General features: G+C 39.2%; 1 protein-coding gene across 7 annotated transcripts in view; it reads right to left on the bottom strand.

Annotated features, from left to right (window-relative positions):
• Positions 1-1,731: 1,731 nt before the first annotated feature.
• The window catches only part of toc (toucan), a 140,421-nt gene continuing 115,124 nt past the window's right edge, over positions 1,732-27,028 (bottom strand). For 3 of the 7 annotated variants that reach the window (XM_070209477.1, XM_032438652.2, XM_015173077.3), the window contains 5 exons: positions 10,025-10,383; positions 9,491-9,706; positions 4,390-4,570; positions 3,641-4,319; positions 1,732-3,243 (listed from right to left, as the gene is read on the bottom strand). In XM_070209477.1, coding sequence (XP_070065578.1) covers positions 2,160-3,243; positions 3,641-4,319; positions 4,390-4,570; positions 9,491-9,706; positions 10,025-10,383 — 2,519 coding nt within the window. In that variant the 3' untranslated portion in view covers positions 1,732-2,159. Of the gene's footprint in view, positions 3,244-3,640; positions 4,320-4,389; positions 4,571-5,360; positions 5,565-9,490; positions 9,707-10,024; positions 10,384-17,968; positions 18,115-24,241; positions 24,834-27,028 lie in introns of those variants that run through there. The other 4 variants (XM_032438651.2, XM_015173076.3, XM_070209478.1 and 1 more) reach the window with 4 other exon arrangements.

The following is a 27,028-nucleotide window of genomic DNA, read 5'->3' as shown; positions in this document are numbered from 1 at the left end:
ACAATTTGTCTTTTCTTGTTATTTAAAACGGCTAGTTTGTTGGTAATATTTGTTGAAAAGTTCATAGTCGTCGATTTCCGCTTGGCCTGGAAGCTGACTCCCTAGATTTTGATAAAACCTCAGTTAAAATGGCAGGCGAATAGAAATTCCCTGGAAGTAGATAAATATTCTGGGAATGAAAAATTCATTGCATACGCGCATGGGCAAAACAGTGCTACTTGTACAGTGGGCTGTGATGAATACCATTTCTGCCCCTTTCGGGTATGCAATAATATGTTTTATTTAAAAATGATTTTCTACTTGCTGGGCATTTCTGTTCGCCTGTTACTTCAGTTGAATTTTGACCAAATTTCGGTAGACAGCGGCGGAGTTTGACGACCGTGAATTTTTCAGCATAAATTACTAATCCTCCTCCCATTGAGAACATCTGGTTTAATTTTTTTTGAAACAATTACTATTTTATTTTAGGTTTTTGAAAGTATTTAGCAAAAAATATGCTGTAGATTTTTGCTTGGATTGCAATTTGTGTTATACTGTTATATAATCTGATCTTTCTTTCTTTTCTTATAGATATAGACACAATTTCTGTTCAGTTGTTCTTGTTGTTGTTGTTGCTGCTGCTGGGCTCACACATAAAAATAATATAGAGTATCTGAATAGTACTTAAAAATTAATGACAATGCTGCGTGTTATAAACTTTTGCGGTTCCTTTTAGCTTACACATATAAGACTTGCAAGATTTCGATACATTTACGGATACAGATACAATCAATGATAACAAATTAAAAACTGTAAAGTTAACTAAATGCTAAAAACTAAAAACTAAATGTAATATCTATATGTATAGGCTAGTTAATCAATTAACATAGATGTTGCTCTTTTTAAATCTGAATTCTAAAAACTAAATAATAAATAAGGCTCAATAAATTTCACAAAAAACACTCGCACAAAATTAATTAAAGCTTAAGGTTCGAAGTTTTACAGCGGAGAACTTCGTAAGATTTTACAATTTTAGATATTAAATAGGGGTACTTAAGCCCCTTCCATAGCGGGCTTTAGATTTTTAAATTAAGGACATCAAGTGAGTTTTTCTTTTCTTTTCCTTTTTTTTTTTTTTTTTGTTACTTAACTTTTCCGTTTGAGCTCAATGGGTAATATGTGGGGGCTAGACTTATTTTGGATTTCCGGTTAACATTATTTTCATATATATATGTACGATATCTCGAGTTACTCCACATTCTTTAAGGTTAGAATACCATTATAATATGCATATGTATAGATATAAATGTGTATTGTATAGTTAATAAGTTGAATGCAAATATATTAATATACTGTTTGAGCTAAATGCCTAACCCTCTCATTAGATACGGTACGTACTCAATATGTGCACTCGGATAGCGTATTTGACCGTATTTGAAACAATTTTTGTTTTAAATATATACTTTTTTTATTTTGTATTCTCATTGAAGTAGTTCGAAGAGTTGCTCTACTGTTATACTTTTATACTACTGTTATACTGTTATTATTTTGCATCAATTTTTGATTTTTACGAAACGTTAACTGTGTTACATATAACACATGTTCTTTGTGGTGATTGGCTTGGTTTTCTTTTTCTTCTCTCTTCTATCAATCCATATGGAGTTCTCTTAAGACTGTGACGGATCCGCTTGCTGTGTTCATGTATCTAGGTGTAATATGTATCTCTTTTCTAATCATAGCCGCAAATGAAAATCCAGATATATATATGTATATTGTTGTCCTCGCCAAAAGCTCATCCATTGAAGCGCCCCTTTATGAACTTATTTACAGCAAATTCATCCAAATTTGTTTAGGCTTATTTCTAGCGTTTTGTTTTTCTGTTCATTTAATTTTTTAAACATTCTTGACTCTGTCGCCAAGCTTTGCTTTAGTTTAGTTTAGTTTTGTTGTTGCCCATCGAATTGTTCTACAATTTATGCGCGCCTGCTTTAAAAGCTATCATCATCGTAATCGTCCTCCACGTCCGCGTCCGCGTCCTCCTCCTCGTCGTCGTCGCCGCCCACAATTAGATCCTCCTGCTGCGCATCGGCGTCCATTTCATAAGCCTCTTCGGCTGCCTCGGCTATTTGCTCGATGACGGCCCGTTCCTCGTAGCCCACATCATCTTCGACGGGTGCCTGTCATGCCAGTGGGTGGCCCGCGGCGGCAACATCCGCATCGGCGGCATCCTCCGACCAGCTGACCTCCATGGGCGTGCCATTCAGGCTATTGACCTGTTCGAGCATTAATGCCTCTTCGATGGACATGCGCGACGGCGGCTGCTTTTGCCGCTTGGAGAGCGTACAGCCCGCCGCGGACGCTGTGCTGGATGCGGATGAGCTGCGCATATCCTCCGACGAGGCCGAGCAGCTCTCATCCTCGGAATTGGCGCCGGAAACCATGGCCTCGCCAGCGGACTCCTGTATCTCCTGGAACTTCTTCAGCGCCTTCGGGTACGCGTCCACACAGGCCATCAACTTCATGGTGCTGCTGCGTGCCCGCATCTCGGCGTGGCTTTGCGCCGGCTGTGGCGAGCTGGAGCACAGCTCGTCCACATGCCATTCGGGCAGAGGCAGCGCATCGCTGCTCTGTCGCTGGCGCTGCAGCTGCTGCTGGCGCTGGATCGAGGCTTTGGTACAAACGGATTGGGAGCGAGCACGGCAGAGCGGACGCGCCGATTCCAACTCCTGGCTACCATGGCTGCGCATCAAGGCCGTGGCCGACATGCTCTGCGAGAGCGGATTGGGTCCATGTTGGCTGCTCACATGCCCATTGCTGGTGGCCGCATTGGCGCTTTGCGACAGTTGGCGGCGCTGGGTGGGGCTGCGCTCGCTGGTGCTGCGCAGCGAGCCGGCGCGTCGCACCAGCTTCGAGGCGGCCACCTGCGGCGTCTCATCGTCCATCTCGAGCACCCAGCTAACCGAATCGTTGCGCTCGATGACGCCCTTGATGACCGGCGATGCTGGTGGCGATGTGCTCGATGTATTATGTGCCGACGTCTCCAGGCAGGAGCGCGCCGAATTGCAGCGACTGTAGCCGTGATTCAGGGAGCTGTCCTGCGAGCTATTGGACAGCTCGTGCAGCTGCGCCTGCACCAGCTGCAGCTGCTCGGAGCGTTGCTTCAGATGATACTGCAGCTCCTCCTTGTCGCAGGTGAGGCGCTTGCGCTTGATGCTCTCATGGTTGAAGGCCTTTTGCATTTCCTCCATCTGCCGCTGGATATCTCTGCAATGGAAGTGGAACAGTTAGTAAAGGTCGAGGCTGCACAACGGGGATTGAAGCTAAAACTATTTCGTTTTAACTATGAACAGTATATAACATGGGAAATAATGTGAGGAACGACGGTTCACATCCTCTTTTTCAGATATTTCAACTAATCATAGGCTTATTAATTGTAAATAATATATATATATTATACATTTTTTTAGAATTTGATTGAAAATATGTGAACATTTGTTTATTTATTTATTATTTATTGAAATTCCAGCCAAAAACTTGGGCTTATGGTTACGAAAAATGGGATCAGAACTTTGAGCCGAAACAGACAATTTTGGTTTTTTTTTTTGTATGAAGCTTGAAGACCTTAAGGCTTAGGGCTTGGGGCTGGGGGCTTAGCACTTACTTCTCCTTCTCGGTTTTGGCCTCCAGTTCGGTGCGCATCATCTCGTTCTGTGCCTCCAGCATGGTCAGGCGACTGCCCAGACCGCGCTGCTCGTCGTTCTCTCGCTGCAGCTCGGCATTCTGCTTGGACAGAGCCGAAATCTCGGCCTGCTTCAGCTCCAGTACACAACGCAGGCTGTCCGCCTCGCTGGTCAGCCGGCATAGTTCGGCGCTGGTGTCCGCTTGGCTGTTGGACGGGCTGCGTCGCTGCGAGGAGCTGCGTAGCACACTGATCTCGTCTTGGGAGAGGGCGAGGCGATCGCGCAGATCGCGTTCATTGTGCTCGGTGCTGGCGCGCAGCGTCTGTAGCTCCTTGGTCAACGTCTTGATGCGCTCCTGCAGCTCCTCCTCGCGCTGTGTGCTTGCCGCCAGGCGAATGGCGTGCGTGTTCTCCTTGCGTGTGAGCTTCTCGCGCAGCTGTTGCTCCTGCGCCTCGTGCTCCTGCAGGCGTGTCTGCAGCTGGAGCACCTGCTGCTCGGCAAATGTGAGCTGTTGCTGCTTGTGGCGCAGCTGATGGGCTATTTCCTGATGATACGCCTGCAGCGCCTCCTTCTTCTCCTCATCCTTGGCCTGCAGCTGGGACTCGAGCTCGCGGAAACGCTCCTTGGCAATTAGTTGCACCTCCTGCACTTTTTCTTGTGCTGCAGGCGATTCGAGCGGCAAGACTTAGTTAAGAATTGCTTTCCTCTTAGAGACAAGCCGGACACTCACCTTGTTGCAGTTCGGTGCGCTGCAGATGTTCCCGCTCCTGCTGGCGCTGGGCCCACTCCACATCCTTCTCGTGCAGCTGCTGGCGCAGCTCCTCGCAGCTGTGCTGCGTCTGCTGCAACAGCGCAATTGTCTCCTCTAGCGTGCTCTTCGCCTTGCTCTCCTGGCAGCTCAGCATGTCCATCTGCAAAAGATGAGCAGCAACAACGCGTTTAGAGATCTTGCCAGGAATTTGGCTACCTGGTCATTATGTGCATTTGCATTTCAAGTGCTTTCCTGGCAGTTCGCACTTGGTTTATTGTTCGTGCGAACGGTTTTACGATGGGAAAATTCCCTTTGGCCATAAAAGCGAGGAAACGTGGTTTATGACCAGCGACAAATAGCGTAAGCCAGGCAAAAGGCATTGCAAAACTAACTATTTTTTAAGCATTTTATAATTTAAGTTTAATGAAGACATTTGCTGGAAATTTCTTCTAGTTATATAATTAACTGGCAGGGGTATTTGTCTGATATTTAATAGGCAAGCCAACAAGTTAACCGCTTCAATATAATATTTTTGTGTTCACAAAAATTGATTAATTATTCAATTTCATATATTATGCGTTTTATATTTACTGCAGACAGTCAAGAATATTTTCCATGCCCTTAAGTTCTCATTGTAGTGGTATTCCTATAAAAGGGGTGTATAAAAATAATGCTATAGATTCCAATCTCATTATTGTAGTAATTAATTTCAATACATGATCCATAAGATGATATAAGAGCAATTACTTTATCTTGCTTTTGTCTTTTCCTGAGATTTCATTAAAGGAATATGCGTTATATACGCACCCATTATTTAAATTATTTTCGGTTTAAAATATTATTATTATTAAAATATTATGAATATCTCGCTAGAGAATTACATAGATTCATATACTATATTTATATTGAACCACAAGTTCTTTTTTCAATTCAAAACTCGACTGTATTACCTGCTGCAGTTCGTAGCTTGTGGCAGCTGAGATATTATCCATATAACTAGTTGCGCTCGCTGTGCTGGGCAATGTCCAGCTGATCAAATCGAAGTCCATGGTCTCGGCGGATAACTTTTCGTTGGTGAACACATTTTTGCAAATATGTATTTTCTACAGCACGTGTTGAACACGACAATTACTTGAAGTAGACTGACAACAGAAAGGCTCCTACGACTGCTTTTATAGGCAGCAGGTAGGAATCGAAGGATAGCTCCGATCAGGCCAGGGTAGGCCAGGTCACGGGACAGATAGGTCAAATGGCGAACAAAATATTTACAGGGGATTTAGAAACGTAGCGTTAAAGGGTTCTAAGTTTTTACTACAGAAATGCAGCAAGAAAAAACCAAGCTAAACCAAACCAAAGCAAACGAAAAGAACAAAATTGGGTGTAGCCCTCGGTGGACCGAAGGGCGTTTTTGGCTGCTTGGTCAACGCCTCAAGCCGAAAAATTGCAAAATCTGCGCAGAGTCTGGCTTAGTCTGGCTACCTCATGCGGTTTGGGTGCATATCAAATATGTATATAGCCAAAAAATTAGTCACAGCCCGTGTCTAGGCAGTTGGGGCGTCTTCGGAGGGCTGACTGAATGCACTTCAATTTGCTCACCTCCCTCTTGCAACAATTTGGGTGTGCGCGTGTCGAAGTTTGAGCGCCTCTTCTAGAGCTGCTCAGGGGAATACGAGTAAAGGTATCTAAGTACCTTTAATCTTGGCACGAAATTTGATTAGCTCTAGTTCAAATTGCAATTGACACGTCTGAATGTGAATTAAATGTGAGCTAAGCGCAGTTTTTGTTTTTCAAGAGTTTGCAATTAGCTTATACAAAATATTGATGTACTAAGAAGGATTTTAAGAAGCGATGAGCGAAGTACATGAGTAGCTGTCAGCGCATGTGCATGTATTGACAAGTGTGCTTTTGTTTGCCAAAAGCTCTGCTACGCTTGGCAACTGTGGCAGCTGCAACTTGCGAGCTTTAAGGTCTTGTAGCGTCTGCGTATGTGTGTTCCGTACGTGAAAAACTAACAAAAGGCAGTTGACATTGTGTGTGCATTGATTAGGTCTGCTCTTTTATATTTGGATACTTTACAGTGTGACTAAGTTAAGCTCTGACTAACACTGGAAGAGAACAATGTTAAGGCTGATATCAGAAACTTGCGTATTGATCAAATGTGAACAATTGAAGAGCCTTTTATGATAAAGGCCAAACTTGAATACAAAGACAACAAAGTAATAAATAATAGTGCCTATTTTAACTTTATGATATTATTAGATATTGAATTTAAATGAGATATTAGATTTAAATGCTTTGATTTGTACTCATTTTAATTGTAAACTGTTATATTTCAAGCAAGTAAATTATAAGACAGTTACACACCCCTCCTCCAGTCTATCTCATCTAGCTAGTCTCAGATTTCTGCCTCATTAATTTCTTTGTCTCGGTAAGTTAATAATCGTTTGCAGTTAAGAGACAATTTGATCCCCAAATTCAGACAGTCCGACATTGATTGCAATTGAGACACGCCCGTCGCCTGTCGCCTGTCGCCGTGATTATTGATTTCGATGTCGGCGACAAGCTCATGACATTATGCGTCTATTTCTATCCTACCTGAGTAACTGAGCAACAGAGTAATTAGAATGTGACTCGGCTGCCAGGACACGTCGCCGCTGACTGCACTTAATCCTTTGAGAGACTGGAGACTATATATTTAGACTAGTTTTCCATTTGTAGAGCATTTCCTAGCCTTGTGACATTGACAAGTCGCATGGCCTTCACATTTGGCATCAATAAAAACGCGCACACGCTTCACACAATATCCTTAGGCATAGCGAATGTCCTTGCTTGTGCATTTTCCTGGTTTTCACACTGTATCGTGAAATCTGACTGGATCAACATATCTAAATAAATATTTATGTTGCAACAGCAGCAGCAGCCGTTTAGGCTTTTAGTGGGAAACAACATTTCTTGAGTTGGGCAATCGAGAAATTCCCCGGAAAAAATAGCTGCGTGTTGAATATTTGAGCAACAACCGCATGCAACAAGTTAGCTAAACATTGCGGCAACCATATTCAACTACTTAAATGTTGTGTAATCTCAATGGGATTTCTAGAGAGTGCAAAAGGGAACTTTTCTTTCGCCTCGTGCAGTGAGAAATTTCCACTGGCTTAGAGGAAATTCACAATATATAATAATCGATCATTAATAATTGTTATGAATGGAAATATAAAGCTAGAGAAGTTCTTATATAAGAATTTTTTCAGCAAAAGTTTCTTTTGCTTTTTGAAACTAAAGAACTATTAATTTGAAAAAATATTTTGAGATATTCTTATATTTTCATTATTTGCAAAATGTAAGCACCACAAAATTCCCAGCACAAGATTTGTTTCTCTTTATCCTCGATTTTACTTTACTGACTTATCTTCTGAGCTGCACAAAGAAAACCCGTAGTAAATGGCATATATGTGAGACATTGTCTTCGCTCTGACATAAGCACAATTTTTAGTATATCCCGCTCAAGGATTTACGCAATTGTACATCAGAAATAAGAAAGAGCAGCAAAACGTAGACAATGTCTAAAGGAAATTAGTTTTCCTTCTTAAATTATCTTCCTTCTCTCTCTCTCTGTTAACTATCAACTATTTCAGCTGAGTTTCTACCTGTTGCATTCGTATTTTTGCGGTTGGGAAGTCAGCAGACAAACAACATCATAAATCGATTTATGAAGGGGGAGAGAACCCAATTCACAATATGCAAATGTCAAAATAATGTTTGTCGCGTATTTTTATGATCTTGTTATTGATATTTAATAGTTGAGCAAAAACAAGTCGGTCGAACGTTTAAGCAGGTAGAGGATTATAGCCAGAGCAACAGCCAGGAGCTGGAGAGAAAAATAAAATAAGCTGGGTTGGGAGCTGGGTTCAGGGTATAAAAAACACGAAACTAAAGCAATCTTTGTCATTATTTCCCAGCTTATTTTTTATAGCAGCAGACTACTTTACTAACGACTTAAGGTTTGCAAAGTTTTTCGATGCAATAACCTATTGAGAATAACAACAAGCAAGAAAAGCTGACAAGGTTTGTTCTCTATAAAACGCCAAAACTATTAAAGTTGTACAAGTACGTTCATTTTATAATTTTCAAAACGACTTTATTGATATTTTATGACAAGATCCTTGGCGTATGCCTTTGAAAGATATATGCTTATTTTAATTTAATATTTTGATGTATATAAGTAGTTACCAACAAAAGCGTGCTCTACTAAGAACTCAAAGGCTTGCATTTGTAGGTAATTCCAGCAGGTAGTAAGAATTTATCCTATGCGAATTAAAAGACAATTGATATGTACAGCATTTTCAGTAGCTCGCAAGTTTTATAGAGCAACGCCGAGCTGTTAAATCTGGCCAGAACAAGCTGTGTTAAAACTCACACGTGCCTAGAGATAATTCATAGAAATCTAAGCCTAAGCATTGAAAATGATAACAATTAATTGAATAGCGAGAAGCAGAGAGCTCACACCCTTTTGGCAAAATGAACAAAAACAAAGGGTAAGCACGAGTTGAAAGGGTATAGAGTGAGGGTATTGAGATACGTATGCATAAAAGTATTTCAGGCAGGCCGTAAACTTGTACGTTTGCTACTTTTAATTAGTGCAAACACAAAAAGTGGCCCCGGCTCAGCGACAGAGCCGGATCCGGTTTCGAATGGGTATACGGCTTGAGTCGGGGGCTTAACGAGCGCTGCAACAATTAAACAAAATTAGCTCAAATTTAAGCGCAGCTTAAGGCAAATTTCGTGCTGCGGGCCAGAGAACTCGGTCCTTTATTAGAGCAGGTGAGACCTTTGGCTATGCTGGACAAAGGGAATCAGCAGCGCATAAAACTGAACAAAACTTTTTGAATGCCTGACAGGACTCCGAGACTCGGAAATCTCTTCGCTTCGCCGGGCAATCCCTGGCGCCAGTTTGGCTAAATCCCTCTCCCTACTCCTCTCATGCTCTACTTCCCTTTCTCTCTATCTCTCTCTGTTCCGACTGATGAACAAGTCTGTTCTGTACCATTCATCTCTCAACTTTTGTACAACTGTTCAAACTCACCTGCTTGGACATGTATTGAACGACAATGGCGAGTCCCAAAGTCTGGAGTTCCTTCTGCTCCTGCCATTTGTCATTCGTCTCGAGGCATTTGGCCAAACGCTCGTAGTTCAAATAACCATTATCCACGTAGCATTTCAGGGCGGGATTTTGGGCGACAATGTCCTCAGCCGTATCGGGCTGAATTGTTCCAGTGCTCTGAGTATCATTTCGATCCTGCTGGAGATATTACACAGAAAGGAAAAGTTTCAGCTTGGCCATTTTGAAACGCTTTGTGCTAATTGACTGATTGATGTGCAGCTCAATCCTTTAAGTCTAACAATCGTCAGTCAAAAATATGTGCAACACATTAAGAGATATTACAAAAATATGACAAATTCCATATCAAAGTGTGAAAGATGGGTGGGATATTAAGAACTTAATTTTTAGAACAGAACTATCAAGTTAAATATTAGCTAGTGATTTGTAGTAAAGCGTAATGAAAACAAATGGGTGAAAAACTTGAAATGTAGCAAGCTACCTATTTGAAATACGCACCTCATTTGTACTGGAAATTGTGTTTGTATGGTTCTGTAATATCTCCCCATCCTTGAGCTGTTCAATTGTTTGCGGCTCCGCTTCCTGCGGCAGTTGCTGCTCCAGCTGGCAGCCATTTGGCTCTACGGAATTTAACGCCTCGGGGGCGTGGCTGCCACAACGCTTCACCTTGGGCGCCTTCTCGGCGGCGCAGTTGCAGCTGTCGGTGTCAGCGCCACAGCAGCAGACCAGCTCATTGCTGAGCGAGGCGCGTTTGGAGTCCCGTGGCGTCTGGCCGGGACTGGGCACAGCGGGCAACAGAAGCCCGAATCCATTGAGCTCCTGCAGTTCTGTCTGGTCCACGCCGGAAAGCAAAGATTCTGCAATTGTAGAGTGAAAATTGACGAGTTAGTTGAATGTGGGATTAAAATATTTGAATATACAATTGGATTAGGCAAGAGTCAGTGAAAGTTGTGGCTCATCAAATGACAACAAAATAAAAGCAAAAGCAAAAACAAATGCCTGATGATAATCATAATAATGATGAGCTAATGATGAGTCAGTTCAGCTCGGTTCAGTTCGGTTCAGTCATTTGCAGATGAGTAATTGCTGTGGCTCACAGAAACCACAAGAAATTGCCTGGGATCAAAGACAGGCTGACATAAATCTCAATAACAACAACATCTATGAAAATTAAGAGAGAAAAACACCAAAAAAAAAGCGAAAGCAAACATGTCTTCATCAATTACGCAGATTATAGAGGTGTAAGTGCGATGGCCACGCCCACAAAAGCTGATAGACACCTGAGGTCAGAGGCCTAGAGACAACAGCCAAAAGCCTCATCAATAACACAAGACTTTGGAAGTTGAGCGGAGAGCAAGAGAGATCTCTCCTCTAGACTTCAGAGTAAGATTGAGATAGAGAGAGAAAAAGAGTCGGACTTTAGAGTAAGATTGAGAAAGAAAAAGAGTCGGACTTCAAAGTTGAGCCAACTCCATGAACAATTCATCTTAACAACGATCCTCTGTCTGTCTTTGCTACAGTCGTTACTCTGCACACAGACTACGCACCCGCCCACTCTACCACCTCCTCTCCTTCTCTTCTGCCTAGCCGTAATTTCCACAATTTCCTTACAAGCACGCGCCATACTCATTGACTTTGGCCATGTTACCGCATCAATTTATGGCTAAGTGCCATACAAAATTGTCAACGCTAACCAGTACAACCTGTACCACACACACACACACACACACCACACTGTGTCTGCACATACAAGTGCTGCATACTCTGCACGTACTCGAAGTCTGCTGATTTTCGCTTCCTTGTAAATCAATTTCCTCAACGTAAATTGTTCACATTTTATCAATTGATTTATGAAAATAATTTCTTAATTTGAAAATTGATTTTTGTGCTTTTGAATGTTGGAGGTAAAAAAAATAACAATAATTGCTTAAATATTTTAGTTGCAATTTTTGTAGCTAACAACAATTTTTATTACTTTTACTGCTGAAAAGTATTCGGGATATTAAGACAAACAACAACTTGTATTAATTTGTTTTAAAATGTTCAAAAGTCCAATAAAATCATTTTTCAAACAAATGGCTTATTTTATAATTTTGGATGCTTCCTTATCGGAACAATATATAGAAAATATGTTGAATTGTTACAGAAAACCTGTCATATTAAATTTTAACTATTTTGTTTATCAGTTACTGCAATATATCTAATATATGAAAGCGATACAGGTTAAATATTATAATGAAAACCCCTAAAAAAATTACAATAAAGAAAAACAATTAAATATTACCTAAGCAAGCATTAATAAAGGAATACCCCTTATAAAATGTTGCCTTCATTAGCAGCTTAACTAAATGGACTAGACCTAGGTGTAATCTATATTTTATCACGAAGCTTCCATCGGTTAGCTTCAGTAGACTAACTTTTTTAAAGATAAATTTATACTCCTTTAGTTTTATAACCTCAAATACAACGCTAGATCAGACCTGTCGATTAATTACCTGACCCAGGTGAGTGCAGGGAAAAAAGCATAGTAAAAAAGGCAGCATTAAACCAATTACTCAAAGTGGCTGTCGATGAGGCGACGACAGTTGGCCAATTAAATGGAACTGGACAACGACTTGCGCCGATATACAAGCCAACAGAAAACTAAACAAGCGATGCGGGGTGAAAACTGTTGACAGTCAGTGTTGGGTGTTGAGTGTGGGGCGTGGACTTAGATGAGATGATAGCTGACCATAAAAAGATGTATATACTAATATAGCTTAAGAAAGAAAGGTGCGGCATATTAATAACATATTTTGTTATTAAAAAGTCAGCAGAAAGTTCATGTTTTTATAGAATTTCCTGCGAGTCACAGTCAGATTACCAGATGTCTCCTTTGGCAATTAACCTTCTACAAATGGCACACCTGATGTGAAAGTCGCAAGTTGCAAGTTGTAAGTCGCAAGTCGCACTTCGGTCGCGATTTCAATGACAGACGTCGCTTTGTGCACATTGTTTTGCTTGGCTGTGGCACACGACGGGCTCGTTTTGGTATTCCAAAATTCTGGATGGTGAATTAGGCAATTAAATCGCATTAGTTACACGGCATTTTTGATTGCCGAAGGCCATATATACAATAAATATATATATATATATATATATTTGCCATGACACTGACTGAACGCGAATGAGTCTCTCCTGAGCCAGTGCGTGCAGGAATTTTGAGGCATTTTCCGTTCTCACGGATCAAGTCGCTGACAGGATCGCAATGGGCGGCAAATGCCCGCTGCGCGAATGGCATTTGTGCATTTTATGGCCAGCTAACCGACCACCTCAGTAGTTATTCGCCTGAAAATGTGGCAACAAGTTTCTTTAGTTTTTTTTTCTTTCACTGTGCTCTTTTATGACTCGAGGGAAAAACCCAACAGCGCCTGTTTCATTCACAATTTCTTCTTTTTTTTTGTGGTGTGTGTAAAGTTCTGCCTGTGTGTGGGCGGACTTTCCCAAGATCTTGCGTTTAGCTACAAATTAGTTTAAGTGGGTTTTCAGTGCGAAACATTTGGGATATAGCGAAAGGATAATGCACGGCATTAATACAAAAGACAACCTTTTAGAATTTTGAAAAAAGTTGGACTTTAGTGAATAATGATGTTGAAATTTGAAGTTTTGATGGAATTAAAAAAAAAAGTAGGAATTAACTTAATTTTTATAGAGCCCAGACCATAGCTTAAAGAGTTCTATAATGTCGTTATTGGCAGCATCTAATTTAAGTTTTCGAAGTCTAAAGACAGACTTTCCACTTTAAACATTGTATAAAATCAGATTTCATTTTATTTATAATAATATATCATACATATTTTTGATTCCCTTTTATTCCAAGGTTCTAATTTGTTGATAAATACTACTAAATCAATTGATTTTAACTGCAAATTACAATTAAAGAACCCACTATACTGTCTTGAGTTCTAAGAGGAATCAAGCTATTAAATAAATACAAAACATGTGTTTCGAAACCTAATTTTATCTTTAATAGCCATCTAAACAGGAACCAATGCTTCAAGGCCGCTCCAACTGCCATGAAAGCTTAAGTTTTGAGATTTTAAATATTACAATAATAATTGTTTTTTTGTTAACATTTCATATGCTCTATATTCAGTAAATTTCCATGCACTGAGAAAAAAACACTATATCGATTAAACTAAAGATCCCTATGCTATCCCATTCAAATTCTATTTCATTCTATGCGTTTGGTCAGCCAAGCTCATAATGAGGGTTTTTTGGGTTATTTTGTTTGCAGGCTTCAGTTTTCAGTTTTCAGCTAGAAATCAACATGTGTCAACGCCTGCTGTCACGCATCACACTGTGCGGCACCGTGGGCTGATGCTTAGCTGTGTGGCAGGCGCTGTCAAGCAGAGACTGACCAACACACACACATACAAACACAAAAATAATTGAAATTCCAAAATAACTTATTTGGCATTAGAGGCAGCCGCTTGAGTGACTGAACTTCATGATTTATTCACATGCGTATTCACATAAGCCACATTCGCATTCGCGTTCGCTTTTCGCATTCGCATTTGTTGCTTTGGCCACATTTGGAAAATGCAACCTGTCTTGGCCCATGGCGACCCACAAAAGTGCAACAACAATAAAAACTAGTCATTGCCTGTAATTAAAAGGCAGCTAGCAAAACAAGAGGCTGGAAAAATAAAGCACACCAAAAGCTTTAAATGAAAATTTGAAAACCAACAAAATGGCAACTTGGCATTTCAATTAGCTGCGTTTCGAAAACCGAAACTCACTTGAAAACTCAACGTCAGATTTCTGTTTAGTTTCCAGTAATAGATGGTTGGAGAGGGTTAGGTGGGGATGGGGGGCTGACAGTCAGCCTTTAAGAAGGGGGAGAGTGGCCGTTGGGTTTAGGTTTATTGCCCCGTCCAGTAGTCAGTTTTTTTTGCTGCGTTTTAGTGTTTTAATTGCAATTTAACTGCCAAGTGTTTAGTGCAAATGACAGCGACACAGAGAGAGAGAGAGAGAGAGAGAAAGAGAGAGAGAGGGAGAGAGTGGGACAATTTAACAGTCGCCCATTTGAGCAGTGGCGGCATTTACTGTGGGCGTCAACAACGAAATACACAAGTGGAATTAATACAAATTGCTTGGAAGAAAATGCGCAAACTGTGTAATAATATAATAGACATATATATATATATATATATACTTTGCTTATGTGTATACAACACAATCTGCAGTTGGGAAATCTTAATTTGAGTATTTAAATACGATAAATATGTGTATAAGCATAGCTGACATCATGGTCTTTAAGTTGTCAAGTTTGTATAATTGGGAAAATCGCCTGTTTGCATTGCTTTTGCTAAATTTCTATTTTGATTTCCAGTTTGGGTGTTGCCACATCGCGAAAAATCGTGTTATTTGAAATGGTTGACAGCTGTCACAAGTGCAGCTCGTAGCTGCCAGCTTTTTGTCGGGCAACATTTATGCACAAATTGCTAAGTGTTATGTGCTCCCAGAATTACTTTAACTACACGCCAGCTTTGAAAAATTACCTTAGGAAAATTCTTAGCGCTTTTTACTACTCAACTTGCACGCTACTCAACACTGCTGACTCATCTCTTTGACCCAGCATTTTTAAGTACTCAATTTACATGCTGTTCAACACTGTGCTTACGCGTGATTCTTTAATTAAACGCAACAAGTTAACTTTTAGGCAGCCATTTTTAACTATATCGTACTTTTACTCCACTACTCAACACTACTTTCGTGAGTTCGCAACACTATGCTGCCGCTTGTTTATATATTCTCCAAAGTAGAACGGAAATGAAAATGAATTTGTGTACATTAATCAATTCACCCAAGAACTGGGCCTTTACAAAGCAATTAGTCAAGGAAAAGTCTACAAAACGTTTTCCCAGGGCAAACAAAGAACATTTTCTTTGGAAAAACTGCCACGCAGAAATTGGCATAAAAAATTGTAAACTCTGTATTTTGCGTGCTAAATAAATTGTGCGTATTGTGTTTTATTCCTTTATGTAAAAATAGAAATCGAAGCAAGTATATAAACAATTTTCAGTTGTAAACAACGCGATAGAATGGCAGAAAGAAACCAATTAAAGTGACCGCAGAGCGGAAGAAGTTGTCAGTTATTCAAATAATAAAAAGAAAAACTCGACGAAAGACATTCAGTGAAAGAAATGTCTACTGAATGCCAATCAGAAAGATGAACATAGCCCTAAATGACAGGTTCTAGAGACAAGCGAATGAGCGAGTCTTTTGAGCTATTGATGATTGACTGGGACAGCTGGTTAACTTACGGCAGAGAGTTGCAGATTGTTCTTAAGTTCTCTTTTCCCTGTATTACATTTTGAAATAGTTTTACAGCCATGGACATGGCGCACTTCAAGGTCGCGCTACCCCGTCCAAACGCAAAACAAATTGAAAGAAATATCCACGCGTCACATTCTTTTATTTTTTTTTAATCTCTCATTTTTGTTGTTTTGGCACAAGTTCTAATGCTTATTTTTAGATAAGTTGGGGAACGCGCCTTTGCGCTGTTTTTACGCCGTCTTCACTCTATTTGGCACAATAAACTAGTCGAAACCAATTTGAGCCAAACACAAATACAATATTTACCAATTAATCACGAAAAGCGAACGCATTACATGGGTTCGGCGAGTGTGTCACAAGGGAACTGTTCATAATTTCATTATGGAGAGAGGGCATATACCATATATTATATCATCTGGTAAGCATATGTTTATATACGGGGCATATAATAATATATATTATTTTCATATAGTGTATTTTTTTGCGGCTGGCAGCCCACAAAAAAGCGACTGTCGTATATAAAATATGATGAATAATGCGAAATTGAAAAAAACATGAAGAATGCAAAATGTTAAGAGGCTACAGCTCATTTTTTACACAATGGAGGAAAGGCTTTGCTCTAGAAAGGAGCTATTCAGTAATAAAAAAAGGGTTAAAAATCAAAAAAGCAAGGTTTTTGAATTTCATATGTAATTAAGTTAAGTCCTCTTTAAGCGATGGTTTTTCCTTTTTTTATCAATATTTCATATTTATAATAAATATTTTAGATTTAAACGAGAAAAAACCGAAATGTAATAAGAAATAAAAATAACTAATAAACTAACTTTGCTAAGATCTAAATCTGTTAACCTAGTTTTGTAGCTCAAATTCTCTCAATCTTCATTTTTGTTTAATTGTTATGATCGTTCATAGAAGAAAATATATTTACCCGATTTTTTAGATACGAATATGCCAAATAGTATATTGACTAATTTAATAAACAGTCTTAAAATGTTAGCCCATGAATATGTTTAAAATAACATTTACTAAAAACACGTAAAGTTCAACATCAATCACAAATTGAAAGCATTTTTGTACATCAAACTATTCACAAGAAAGATGATTAAAAAAACAACAATAAAACGTATTTATGTTTCTCCTGTGATCTTACGCATAGAAAAACCCATAAAACCCCATTTGTTTTATAGGGTATGCATGCTAATGCAAAAATAATGTTTAAAGGTAGCCATAAATACCCAGAAATTATCGCCCCTTATTACTATCTACGTGCACAACTGATTACGCTATGCACAATTCTTTTCGCGTGCTATGTAAAAATTATAATAGTTTGCATCACGTTTTCTCTACCGAACTGTCTCTACCCCTAATAAAATCGTTGCTTTCAGGATACCTTCGGGAAGTCGCTGACCATTCCCAGCTATGAGCAGGGGCATAGCTAGCCGGACAGGCTGAAAAATTTTCCCCCACCGTGTCGGTGATTTCCCAATACTTTTCTCTTTGTCCTATCCACTTAACACTCTTTATCTAACTTACATTGCTTTACTTTATTAACAATTTTCTTACTTTCTTTTTTCCTATTTATTGTATTTTCTTTATTAATTTAGCAAATTAAGATTATTTTTAATTTCACTTGAGATCACTTTTTTCCTACTTACAACCTTCTGCTTAGATGTAGGCTCTAATAGCATCACTGACAAAATTAGCTGTGAAAAGGGGCACAGCTGGCCGGACTGGCAAATAAAACACCTCCATCGGTCGGTGTTGCTATTTAGAAAATTGTATCCTTTAACTAGGCTTTTAGAATATACTTATATTGTACAACCTTTTGAATAATGAGGAAGACACTCGTTTTGTCGACCATTAATAAATAAATAAAAAATTATAGCATATATGTGGCATAGTATGTACATATGTATATATACTAGATTGTCATTTGTTTATTCTGTGGCCAGCTCTAGGTCAGACCTCATAATACTTGCATGTTTTGCTCTGGGAATTTGCTTTTAATGCCAGACTCTTATTTATTTTGCACAATATTTGCTTGTTGCTCTACGTTAAAGAAATTGCGTGGCGCGAATTCGATAGGTTTATCGATATGTTTTCGTTAGGTTAGAAACTCACCGCCAATGCCCTCATCCTCAACATTTTCATAATCACAGTTAACGAAATTTGTTGTTGCTGTCGCACGCTCACACATTTTTACAGCGCGTCAATGCTTCGCATTCGATAATTAGCATAACGATAACGATAACGATTACAAACACACAACATTCACTTCAATTGTGCAAAGTTTTGCACCTTTTTTGCACATTTTTGTTGCAGCACATTTCGCGACGCCTTTTTGTTGTTGGTCACTCAACGAGCAAACGACAACTGAGCAAAACAAACGCTAAATGTAGCCGCCAAATGCGCCGATCGCCACAACAACAACAATAACAACAACAACAGCGGCTACAACAACAACTGTTCTAAACATAAACTGTTAATGAATTTCAATACCAAAATAAAGAGGCGCGCGCATTGGACATTTCGCTTGGCCGGTTGCCGTCCGCTAATTGCGGCACACGAACTCACCACAGTGCGTAGCTGCGGCTAAGTGTGGTGTACATGCGTGTGTGTTGAATATGCGATCGTTGAGTTTTCATATTTTCGTTAATATATGCCTTGTCCGTTGCTCGTGCTGTGCATGCACAAATAGTATGCGCCTAATTAGCAGAGAGTGTGACGTCAGCTCTTGAAGAGAGAGAGAGAGAGAGAGAGAGAGAGAGAGAGAGAGAGAGAGAGAGAGAGCGGAAGAGAGAACACCAAGCTGAAGCCTGGTCACAATTGCAGTTGACAAGTGTTTATTCGGGTCGTTCACTGGGTCACTTAATAGCTTAAGCAGCGCGGGCGGCGCGGCTTGAACGCAATCTTAATTAATTTCATCTGACACTACGTTGCACAGTGGCTCAATATCAGCGAAACTTGGCAGAAAACTTTTTAATGTTTAAAACGAATTAAAAAAAGACAAATATTGACAAGGAGCTAAAGCTCTTCAACTAAAAAGCAGGCAACATAAGAAGTTTTTTTTATGTAAAAACGAAACATTATTTAACTAATATTTAAGTGATTTTCAACAAATAATCGTTAATTATATTACATGAAAGTATATAAGATATATTTATAATAATTATGAAATAAAGTCATTTAATAAAAACCTACATTTATTAATAATTATGTTATGAGATTTAACTAAAAGGGCCTTCAAATGAATCACTGTCAACCACTGTGCAGCGACTGCCCTATGGGTACAATTTGTTTGCCAAAATCAAGCAATAGAAAAAGTGACGTCTAATTAATGAGTGCGTCATAAATCAAAATTTAATCGCCCCAAATCATGGCAGAAGCAATCCGCAGCTGTTGTCGGTCCCCAAATGGGGTCTACGCGTAGGCGTCAAGTGTTAAGTTTAAATTGACTCTGCCACGCAACACTCAAAGCAACAACAACAATAAGTGAAACACACACACATGGAGGCTTGGCCTACTGAACTTGTCAACAAGTGTTAATTGCGACAACGATAAAATATATAAAAAACAAAATGAACAGCCCAACGCGACGTTGAGGCGAAGTGCGTAAATCAATGCCAGAAAGTTGGCCTATAAAGTTGGCTAGCCAAAATATACATAATACTTATATATATGCCAAAATAGAAGGGAAAACTATAAAAAAGTAAGCTGAACTAAAAAAAAAAAGAAATCAACAGCTTGCAGTTGGGAGTTAAAAGTTGGCAGCGAAGCGCGACCAACAAAAGCTCACAATTGCCATAACTCCACAAATCCAGTAAAATCATAAAAAAAAAACAAATAATAATAAAAAAACAAATAAAAAACCAAAAACAAACAAAACACCCGCCGAGTGAATGTGGGGAAAATAGCGTCAGGAAATGAACTAATTAATTCGCATGGCCAACTAAAAAGTCATGAAGGAAAACAAACGTGGCCTATTATGTGCGAATTTTGGTAACAACGTGAAAGACGTATCCGAAAGAAGAAAATAAAAATTTAAATTTAATTATAATAAAATGTTAAAAAACTGCCATATGTCAATAATAATTAAATTATATGAAATTATATCAACCTATAAATTAAGATATAATTTTTAATATATATCATTCATAAGTTTCTTTTGTATGATTAAAATTATAGTTTCTCGATATCCTTATAACCAAAAAAAAATTGTTAAGTAAGAACATATAGTATTTCGATTGTGCTAATTTTGAGTAAGATGCTTGATATAGTTGGGATAAGTACAAGGAGCATGGATAACAACATTTTAATGTGCTCGAGCTAAATAGCTAAAAAATAACCGAAACAATCTAAAAACAAAAACCGTTTACTTTAGATAAAATCGAAGTAAATTGTATGCAGCTCATGAATTTGAATATGAAATGTGACGCCTCGATTTGTCGCACCGCGCAAAAAACTCGCACAATCACTAAAATCGATTAAGAGCTGGCATATGCCACACGCAGTGGCAAACAATGTGGCACACTCCTTTCTTTTGTTGCACAGTTTAACAGGCACACGACCTTAATTATGGCCTGGCAAAAAAATGGCTGACTGGCAATGACTTGCACAATGGGTGAAGGGCGCAGGTGGGGTGGGGGGTGCGGTGGGCTTGCAAAAGAACTGCGTGTAATGCGATAAATAAACAAGTTCAATGCAAATGGCACACGAGCAACAACCAACAACAAACAGCAAAAACTGAAAGCAACAACAACAACAACATATACTAAAAAAGCAACAACAACTTATACTATAAACAACAACAACAACAACAAATAATAATAAGCCATGGTGAAAAATGTGCCATCAGCATTTAAAAGCAATTTGCGAAGCTCGCGCCTTTGCATGCAAATTGCGCATACGCCCCGTCTATGCATAAACATGTACCGTATGCAGGCCAAAAGCCGGCAACTGGCAACTGGCAACCGGCACTTTGGCCAATTGGCTGCTGGCCAAAATAAGCAGAAGACGAAGAAGTAGCAGTAAGACAGCAAACTCAAGACTGAAAGGCGGTTATCAATCAATTCGTAGCTGCTGCTGTTGCTGCTGCTGCTGTGGCAGCCACTGCAGCCGAGTGCAACAATTTGTTGCGCTTTGCCGCACAACATATGAGCGTGGCGAGAGGGGAAGGGGGCGGCTGCCACGCGGCATTAGCCATTAGCCACATTGGCCGTTACGTCGCCTGCACTTGACTCCATTAGCGGCCGGCTGGCCGACTGGCTGGAGGCGCCACAGCATGTGGTCACAGTTTGTTAATTCCGCGCCTGTACCGTTAATTAACGCAGCGCGCCAATTTAATTATGCATTTCATTATAAATTTTATTTTGCTTTATTAATTAATCGATTTGATGGGCTTTCAATTTTGGGCAATTTTAAAAGCAAAACGCACTTCAGAGCACTTCAGACATGACATAAGCTTTAAAAAAGAATATGTGGCCTGCACGACTAGCAAATACCCTAACAAAAAGGGCATTCGAAATTTGTTGTTGTCCAAAACAAAGCTTACTTGACAGTTTGTGCAGCACTGTAAACAATCAGCGTGCACTGTATAACAGTTGCACAGCCATTGATTGCATGCGCATGTTCTAAACGCGCGCTCTCTTTCTCTCTCTCTCTCAGCTGTCAACTGCGCTCAGTGAGCAATAAGTGTCAGTGTGTCACACACGCACACACACGCACAGAGCAGTTACACATGTAAGAAACACATTATGCAATTTTTATGCTGACTACCGTCGCAGTCGCGCAAGCGAGAGAGAAAGTGACTGTGTGCTGCTGAGAGAGCAGCGAGCAAGCGCTTCCTACAGCTTCTTCTTACACTTTTCGTACAGTTTGTTATTATTGTGACTGTCCGCGGTTGGAGTAGTCGCCTGCGAGGATGACTCATCGCCGACATGTCTTGTGGCGAGGGTGCCAATGTGGGGGTGCGGGCGCAAGACGCAGAGGTTAGCAACAAAACCACATGCGTCACATTGTAAGCGCACTTGTAGGCATGCCGCCGCTCTTCTGCCCATTCTTATTCTTCTTCTTCGCTTTTGTGTGTATTTCGTTTTCTTTTTTTTAAGTATCTTTAGTGTTGTAAAAATCAATAATGGTCCACTCGCTGGCGCCGGGCAGCAGATGCCCCGTTATTGTGGATGTTATGGGCGGTAAATAGGTTGTTTTTTTTCTTGTTGCGCCTACATATGCGTACCTGCGCAGAGTATCCAAAATATCAGCAATATGCTGAGTATCAACTCAGAAAACAAATTTTAAAAATTTAGGAAAATCAAAATCTAATATTTTGCCCAATATGATCTAAAAAAGTCAATATATTTACTAAAATGTACAGATATATATTAAAAGTCCCCAATATATGTACCTCAATTAATGGTCTATACTTAGGAGAGATTGGGATTTATTTTTCGAGCTATGTGGAATTTAAGTGGGGTACATATGTTGGAACCGCCTGGAGATATCTTAACCAAGCTCAGCATTTATAAGTTTCGCAACGGACCACTATATCCGAGGCTGTCAAGGGCTCAATCGGTTGAAAAGTAGGTTCTTGTATGGAAAACTTTTTGGTTTATCAGGATATCTTTACCAAACTCGGTAATTATTAGTTAAACTATGTAGCATACATATGAGCAAAGTCTTGTCAATATCGTACTACTATATTTTTTGTCACTTAAGGAACAATCGTTTGAAAAATGAGTTTAGGATGGCAAAATATATTCATCAAACTCAGCATAACTTTTCTTACATATCTGGAAGGGTGTTTAGTTTTCGGCCTGTTAGATATTATAACTTTCTTATTTTATCTAAAAATCGTGTGATTTTATGGGATTTGCTTATAGCGCAAAAAACAAACACGAGTGACTTATCAACAAAAACTTAATAATAATGATTGTATAGAAGTAGAGTTTTTTTTTCTATTTCTATTATTAAAAGTTAAAAAAACTGAAAAGAAGTCAGAATCGGATTTGAAACGCGCCAAAAAGCGAAAATAGACAACAAAGCGTAGACAAGAAAATTATGAGTTCGAGCTGTGGGCATTGGTAGGGGTGCTTGAGAGGTGGAGAGAAGGGGGGGGGATCTTGAGTTCTAATTGCGCCGAGGTGAAAAAGTATTATTCGGGTAGACAACAATTTGACGGCTCGTTTGAAGACAGGAAATTGTCGCAATGCTCGAGAGAGAGAGAGAGAGAGAGAGAGGGACAAAACGTGTAACCTTATATAACACATTAAATTTGATGTTCCAGCTATTAGATAACCGCTAGGCAGTTAGAATTTTGCAGGTGGGTTGCCGTTAGCCTCGGCTCTTGTTTTTTTGTTCCCATGTCTTGTCTAGTTTATTGGCTTACTTCAGCCAGATCTTAACTCTTGTTAAGCGCTTGTTAGCCAAATGGCCGCGAGCCACAGCATTGTTCGCGGCTCGTGGAGCAAACGAAGACGGAAATGGGTCAGACCGAAAGATGTAGCCAGGCAGATAATATGTTGGGCATTAGCAATTAGTTGCAGCTTGTTATACCCTGTATTTCGTAGAGACATAGAATTACACTTAATTCAATTTATAGCATAAATACCCCAATCTCTGGAATTACAAGAGCTAGAGCTGCGAAAATTAGTATGTGGCTGCTATAGTCTTATTTAAATCAAGTGTATTTTGAATTAAGATTCTTAACATTAATCAAAATTAATATAACGTATGCTCAGTTATTTCGTCCTCCAAAGGAGAAGTTTGCGAAGAAGATAGAAAGAGCACTGCAGAGTTCTCCTGTTACCTATATAAGGCTTATACCCATTTTCCACAGATGTCTAAATATATTTTTGAAAATTGTGATTGTACATACTGTGCGGTCTAGCAGACATTGTAAGAAGACTAAGGTATTTTCCAGTCGTTTACTGGACACTAGGTATCTACCAGTCGTTGCCTGCCTAAATATCTAATTTGTTCTAAGCGTTACTTACAACAAAACCAACAATGTCCAACAGATCTAAGGTGTTCCAGGGTATCTAGTATCTAGTATCTAGTATCTAGTATCTAGTATCTAGTATCTAGTATCTAGTATCTAGTATCTAGTATCTAGTATCTAGTATCTAGTATCTAGTATCTAGTATCTAGTATCTAGTATCTAGTATCTAGTATCTTTCTAATAGTATATACAGGGTATCGTCTAATCCAAAACTGGTGAATGTAAACGAAGCACAACCGCAAATCGCAACAACTTTTGCAACTGTTAGTTTAAAATTCGTTTCTCCAGGGTATCTCAAATTCGCACAATGTCGCGCTTCTTTTTACATGACAATTGATTTTTACACAGATCTCCCTGAGCTTTTTGTTTTTTTTTTTCTTTTTGTTGTTGTCACTCACCGGCTGCGCGTTTTTTATCTGCTACGGACGCTGCCTTCTGCCTGCGTGGCAAGCGAAAGGAATTCCACAGAAAGGAGCTCGCGGATGTTGCGGATTTGTGTTTGCCGCGTTGCACGTCTATTTCGCCGACCCCGCCGCCGCCGCTGCTGCTGCTGCTGCTGCATGTTGCAGCTGCGGCTAGTTTTGTTGGTATCCTTGTGGCGGGCGGCGCTTTGCCAGCCTTGTTGTTGTGGTTGTTGTTGCTGTGGCTGTGACTGTTGTTGTTGTTATTGTTGTTGCTGGTGTTGAGCAGCTTTTTGGCAGCTGCCGCCGGCTGCGCTGCATAGATTTGCGACGCATTCAGATTTTTGCTGAATTTCATATCATTGGGATAATCCTTGTAACTGTATTTCTTAGCCTGCACATTATTTTTATGATTTTTTAACATTTGACGAAACTCTTTGACATCCGCGACCGTTGGCAATGAATACGTCGACGTCGACGCCGATTTGCTGCTGCTGCTGCTGCTGCCGTCGCCGTTGACGTGCAAGTTCTGTGCGGAGCCGTAGAACAGAGAGACAAACTCGTTGAGGCCCATTTTTTGTTTTTATTTTTATTTCATTGAGAGCAGACGCAGGCGCAGTTCACGAAGTAGAACAAAAACAAACAACAAATGACTGTCAAACTGTAGTCCGTTAAGTGTTATACACAGCCCAGCGCAACAGTCGCAGGCCTGCTCACTCGCACTCACTCACTCCCTCACTGAAACGCACGCACGCACGAACGAACGCACGCACTTATCTGCTTGCTTGCTGCTAACTTCTCGCTCCACAAGAAAAGGCCCCGCGCAACGTCCGTTTGTTTGAAAGCGCGACGCGCGACTAACTTCAAGCCACAGGCGCGCGACGCCAAAGTCAACGGCGGCGGCGGTAAAGCACAAAACGTACAACAACAAAAAATAACAGATAAAAAGACAACTTCAAAGCTTATGTAAAGAGAAATGCAAAAAAAAAAAAAAATAGCAACAAAAATAGTAAAGCAAACAAAAACATTAAAAAAACAATTGTGAGTAGGAGGAAAAGTAGGTGGGGAAATGAATTTAATTGTAACTGTGCAAATAAAGCAAAAAAAAAAATTATTTTAAGACAAAGACTAAGCTAAAGCCAAAGTGGCAAAAGCTATTAATCAAAATGGGAAATGCGAACAAAGTCGGAAATATAAAGCGCGATTAAGTTAAGTAATTAGAAGAAATTAAAAATAAATAACCATTTAAATAAATGACTATATTTTTAAATAATAATAATGAAGATCATGATAAGACTTAAAGCTTAAAGCGCATGTATGAAATACATATATATTCGAGAAATGTTTTTAAATATAGTTGAGAATGGAGCAGCAAGCTTCTATAGAAGCGTGAGCTTTAATCACGCATGAAGCTTAAAGGTTCAATGAAGTTAAGAAAGATTTCAACAAAGGAAAGAATGGATAGCGTAGATTCAATATAAGCTTAAAAACTTATGAAGGAGCTCCACTTAAAGCTTACACGTTAGCTTAAAATTAGAACGAATGAGATATACATAAAAATGGATGGATCGGTAAGCTTCAATATAAGCTTAAAAGCTCATAGAGAAGCTTGGCTCAAGACGAATGATTAAAGATCGAATAAACTTGAGACTTACGGAGTGGCTTGGATTTAAGTGGGGTATACAAAAATGAATGGATCAGTTACTTTAATAAATTGAAGCCCGGAAGGTCATAGAGACTTAAAACTTGTATGATATGCATATATAAAGAAAGGAATTTAAGACAAGTTTAAACAAATTCAAAGGCAAAATATAAAGTCTAAACATGTATGTTTATAATATGGGAATACTCTTCAATTTCTGAATGCGCTCAAATAAGTGAAAGATGGACATATTGGAAAATATCTCCCAAAGAAGTTCTCTTCCACATTAAGGTCAAACTTTTATTTTTTTTTTAATTTCTACAATAAAGTTTACTAAAAGATGCATTGAAATTAAGCGAGCAACAAAAGATCCGCAATTAAATTGTGTTTGGGGCAGAATTTAATGGCCAATGAGAAATTAGCATAAGATAAAGATAGATATACGCATAGATATTGTTTTAATCATGATTTTCACTTGGCTGGCAAAAAAAAAACAACAAAATTGAAAAGAAAACAAAGTGCTTTTGCCATTTCCCCCTTTCGCTGGTTGTTGGTTTTTTTTTTGGTAGTCATATACCCTGTACCCATTGAAAGTGTGTAAAGAGGGGTATACTAGTTGTGTGTCAATTTATGTAACTGGCAGAAGACAGCATCTGCAGTTCTCTGATCTATATATTATTTATAATAATCTTGATCAATATTAAAAAACGATCTGTATGTTCGTACTTCTTTTCATCTCAATGCTAGCAACGATCTTATATAGTAAAGAAATAGACATAAATTTGATCTTTCTATTGAAAAATATTATTATATTTTCGACACATATGGAAATTAAAAAGAATCTATAAAAGCTAAATACTACAACATGCTCCTATTTATCTGATTCTTTATTTCGATAGCTTCCATTTCTATCGAAAAATATGATTTTATATAATTTGTCGATTACTATCGAATTGAAAACAGGTCCATCTTGGGAAATTAAAGAGCTTGAGATACAAAATTTATGTAGCTAATCTGATGCCACACGCAGACTTTAAATATTTCACTTTTCGATTAACTTTAACCTACAACACACTTTTTAATGAATTATTCTTATTCTAAGCGCTGGTCACAGGGTGTCTGCTAGTCGGGCACTCTCGAGC

The sequence above is a fragment of the Drosophila virilis genome, chromosome 4 (assembly GCF_030788295.1).
Source record: "Drosophila virilis strain 15010-1051.87 chromosome 4, Dvir_AGI_RSII-ME, whole genome shotgun sequence".
Taxonomy (NCBI): Eukaryota; Metazoa; Arthropoda; class Insecta; order Diptera; family Drosophilidae; genus Drosophila; species Drosophila virilis.
Note: the sequence above shows the minus strand (reverse complement) of the source record. Positions and strands in the feature narration are given on the sequence as shown.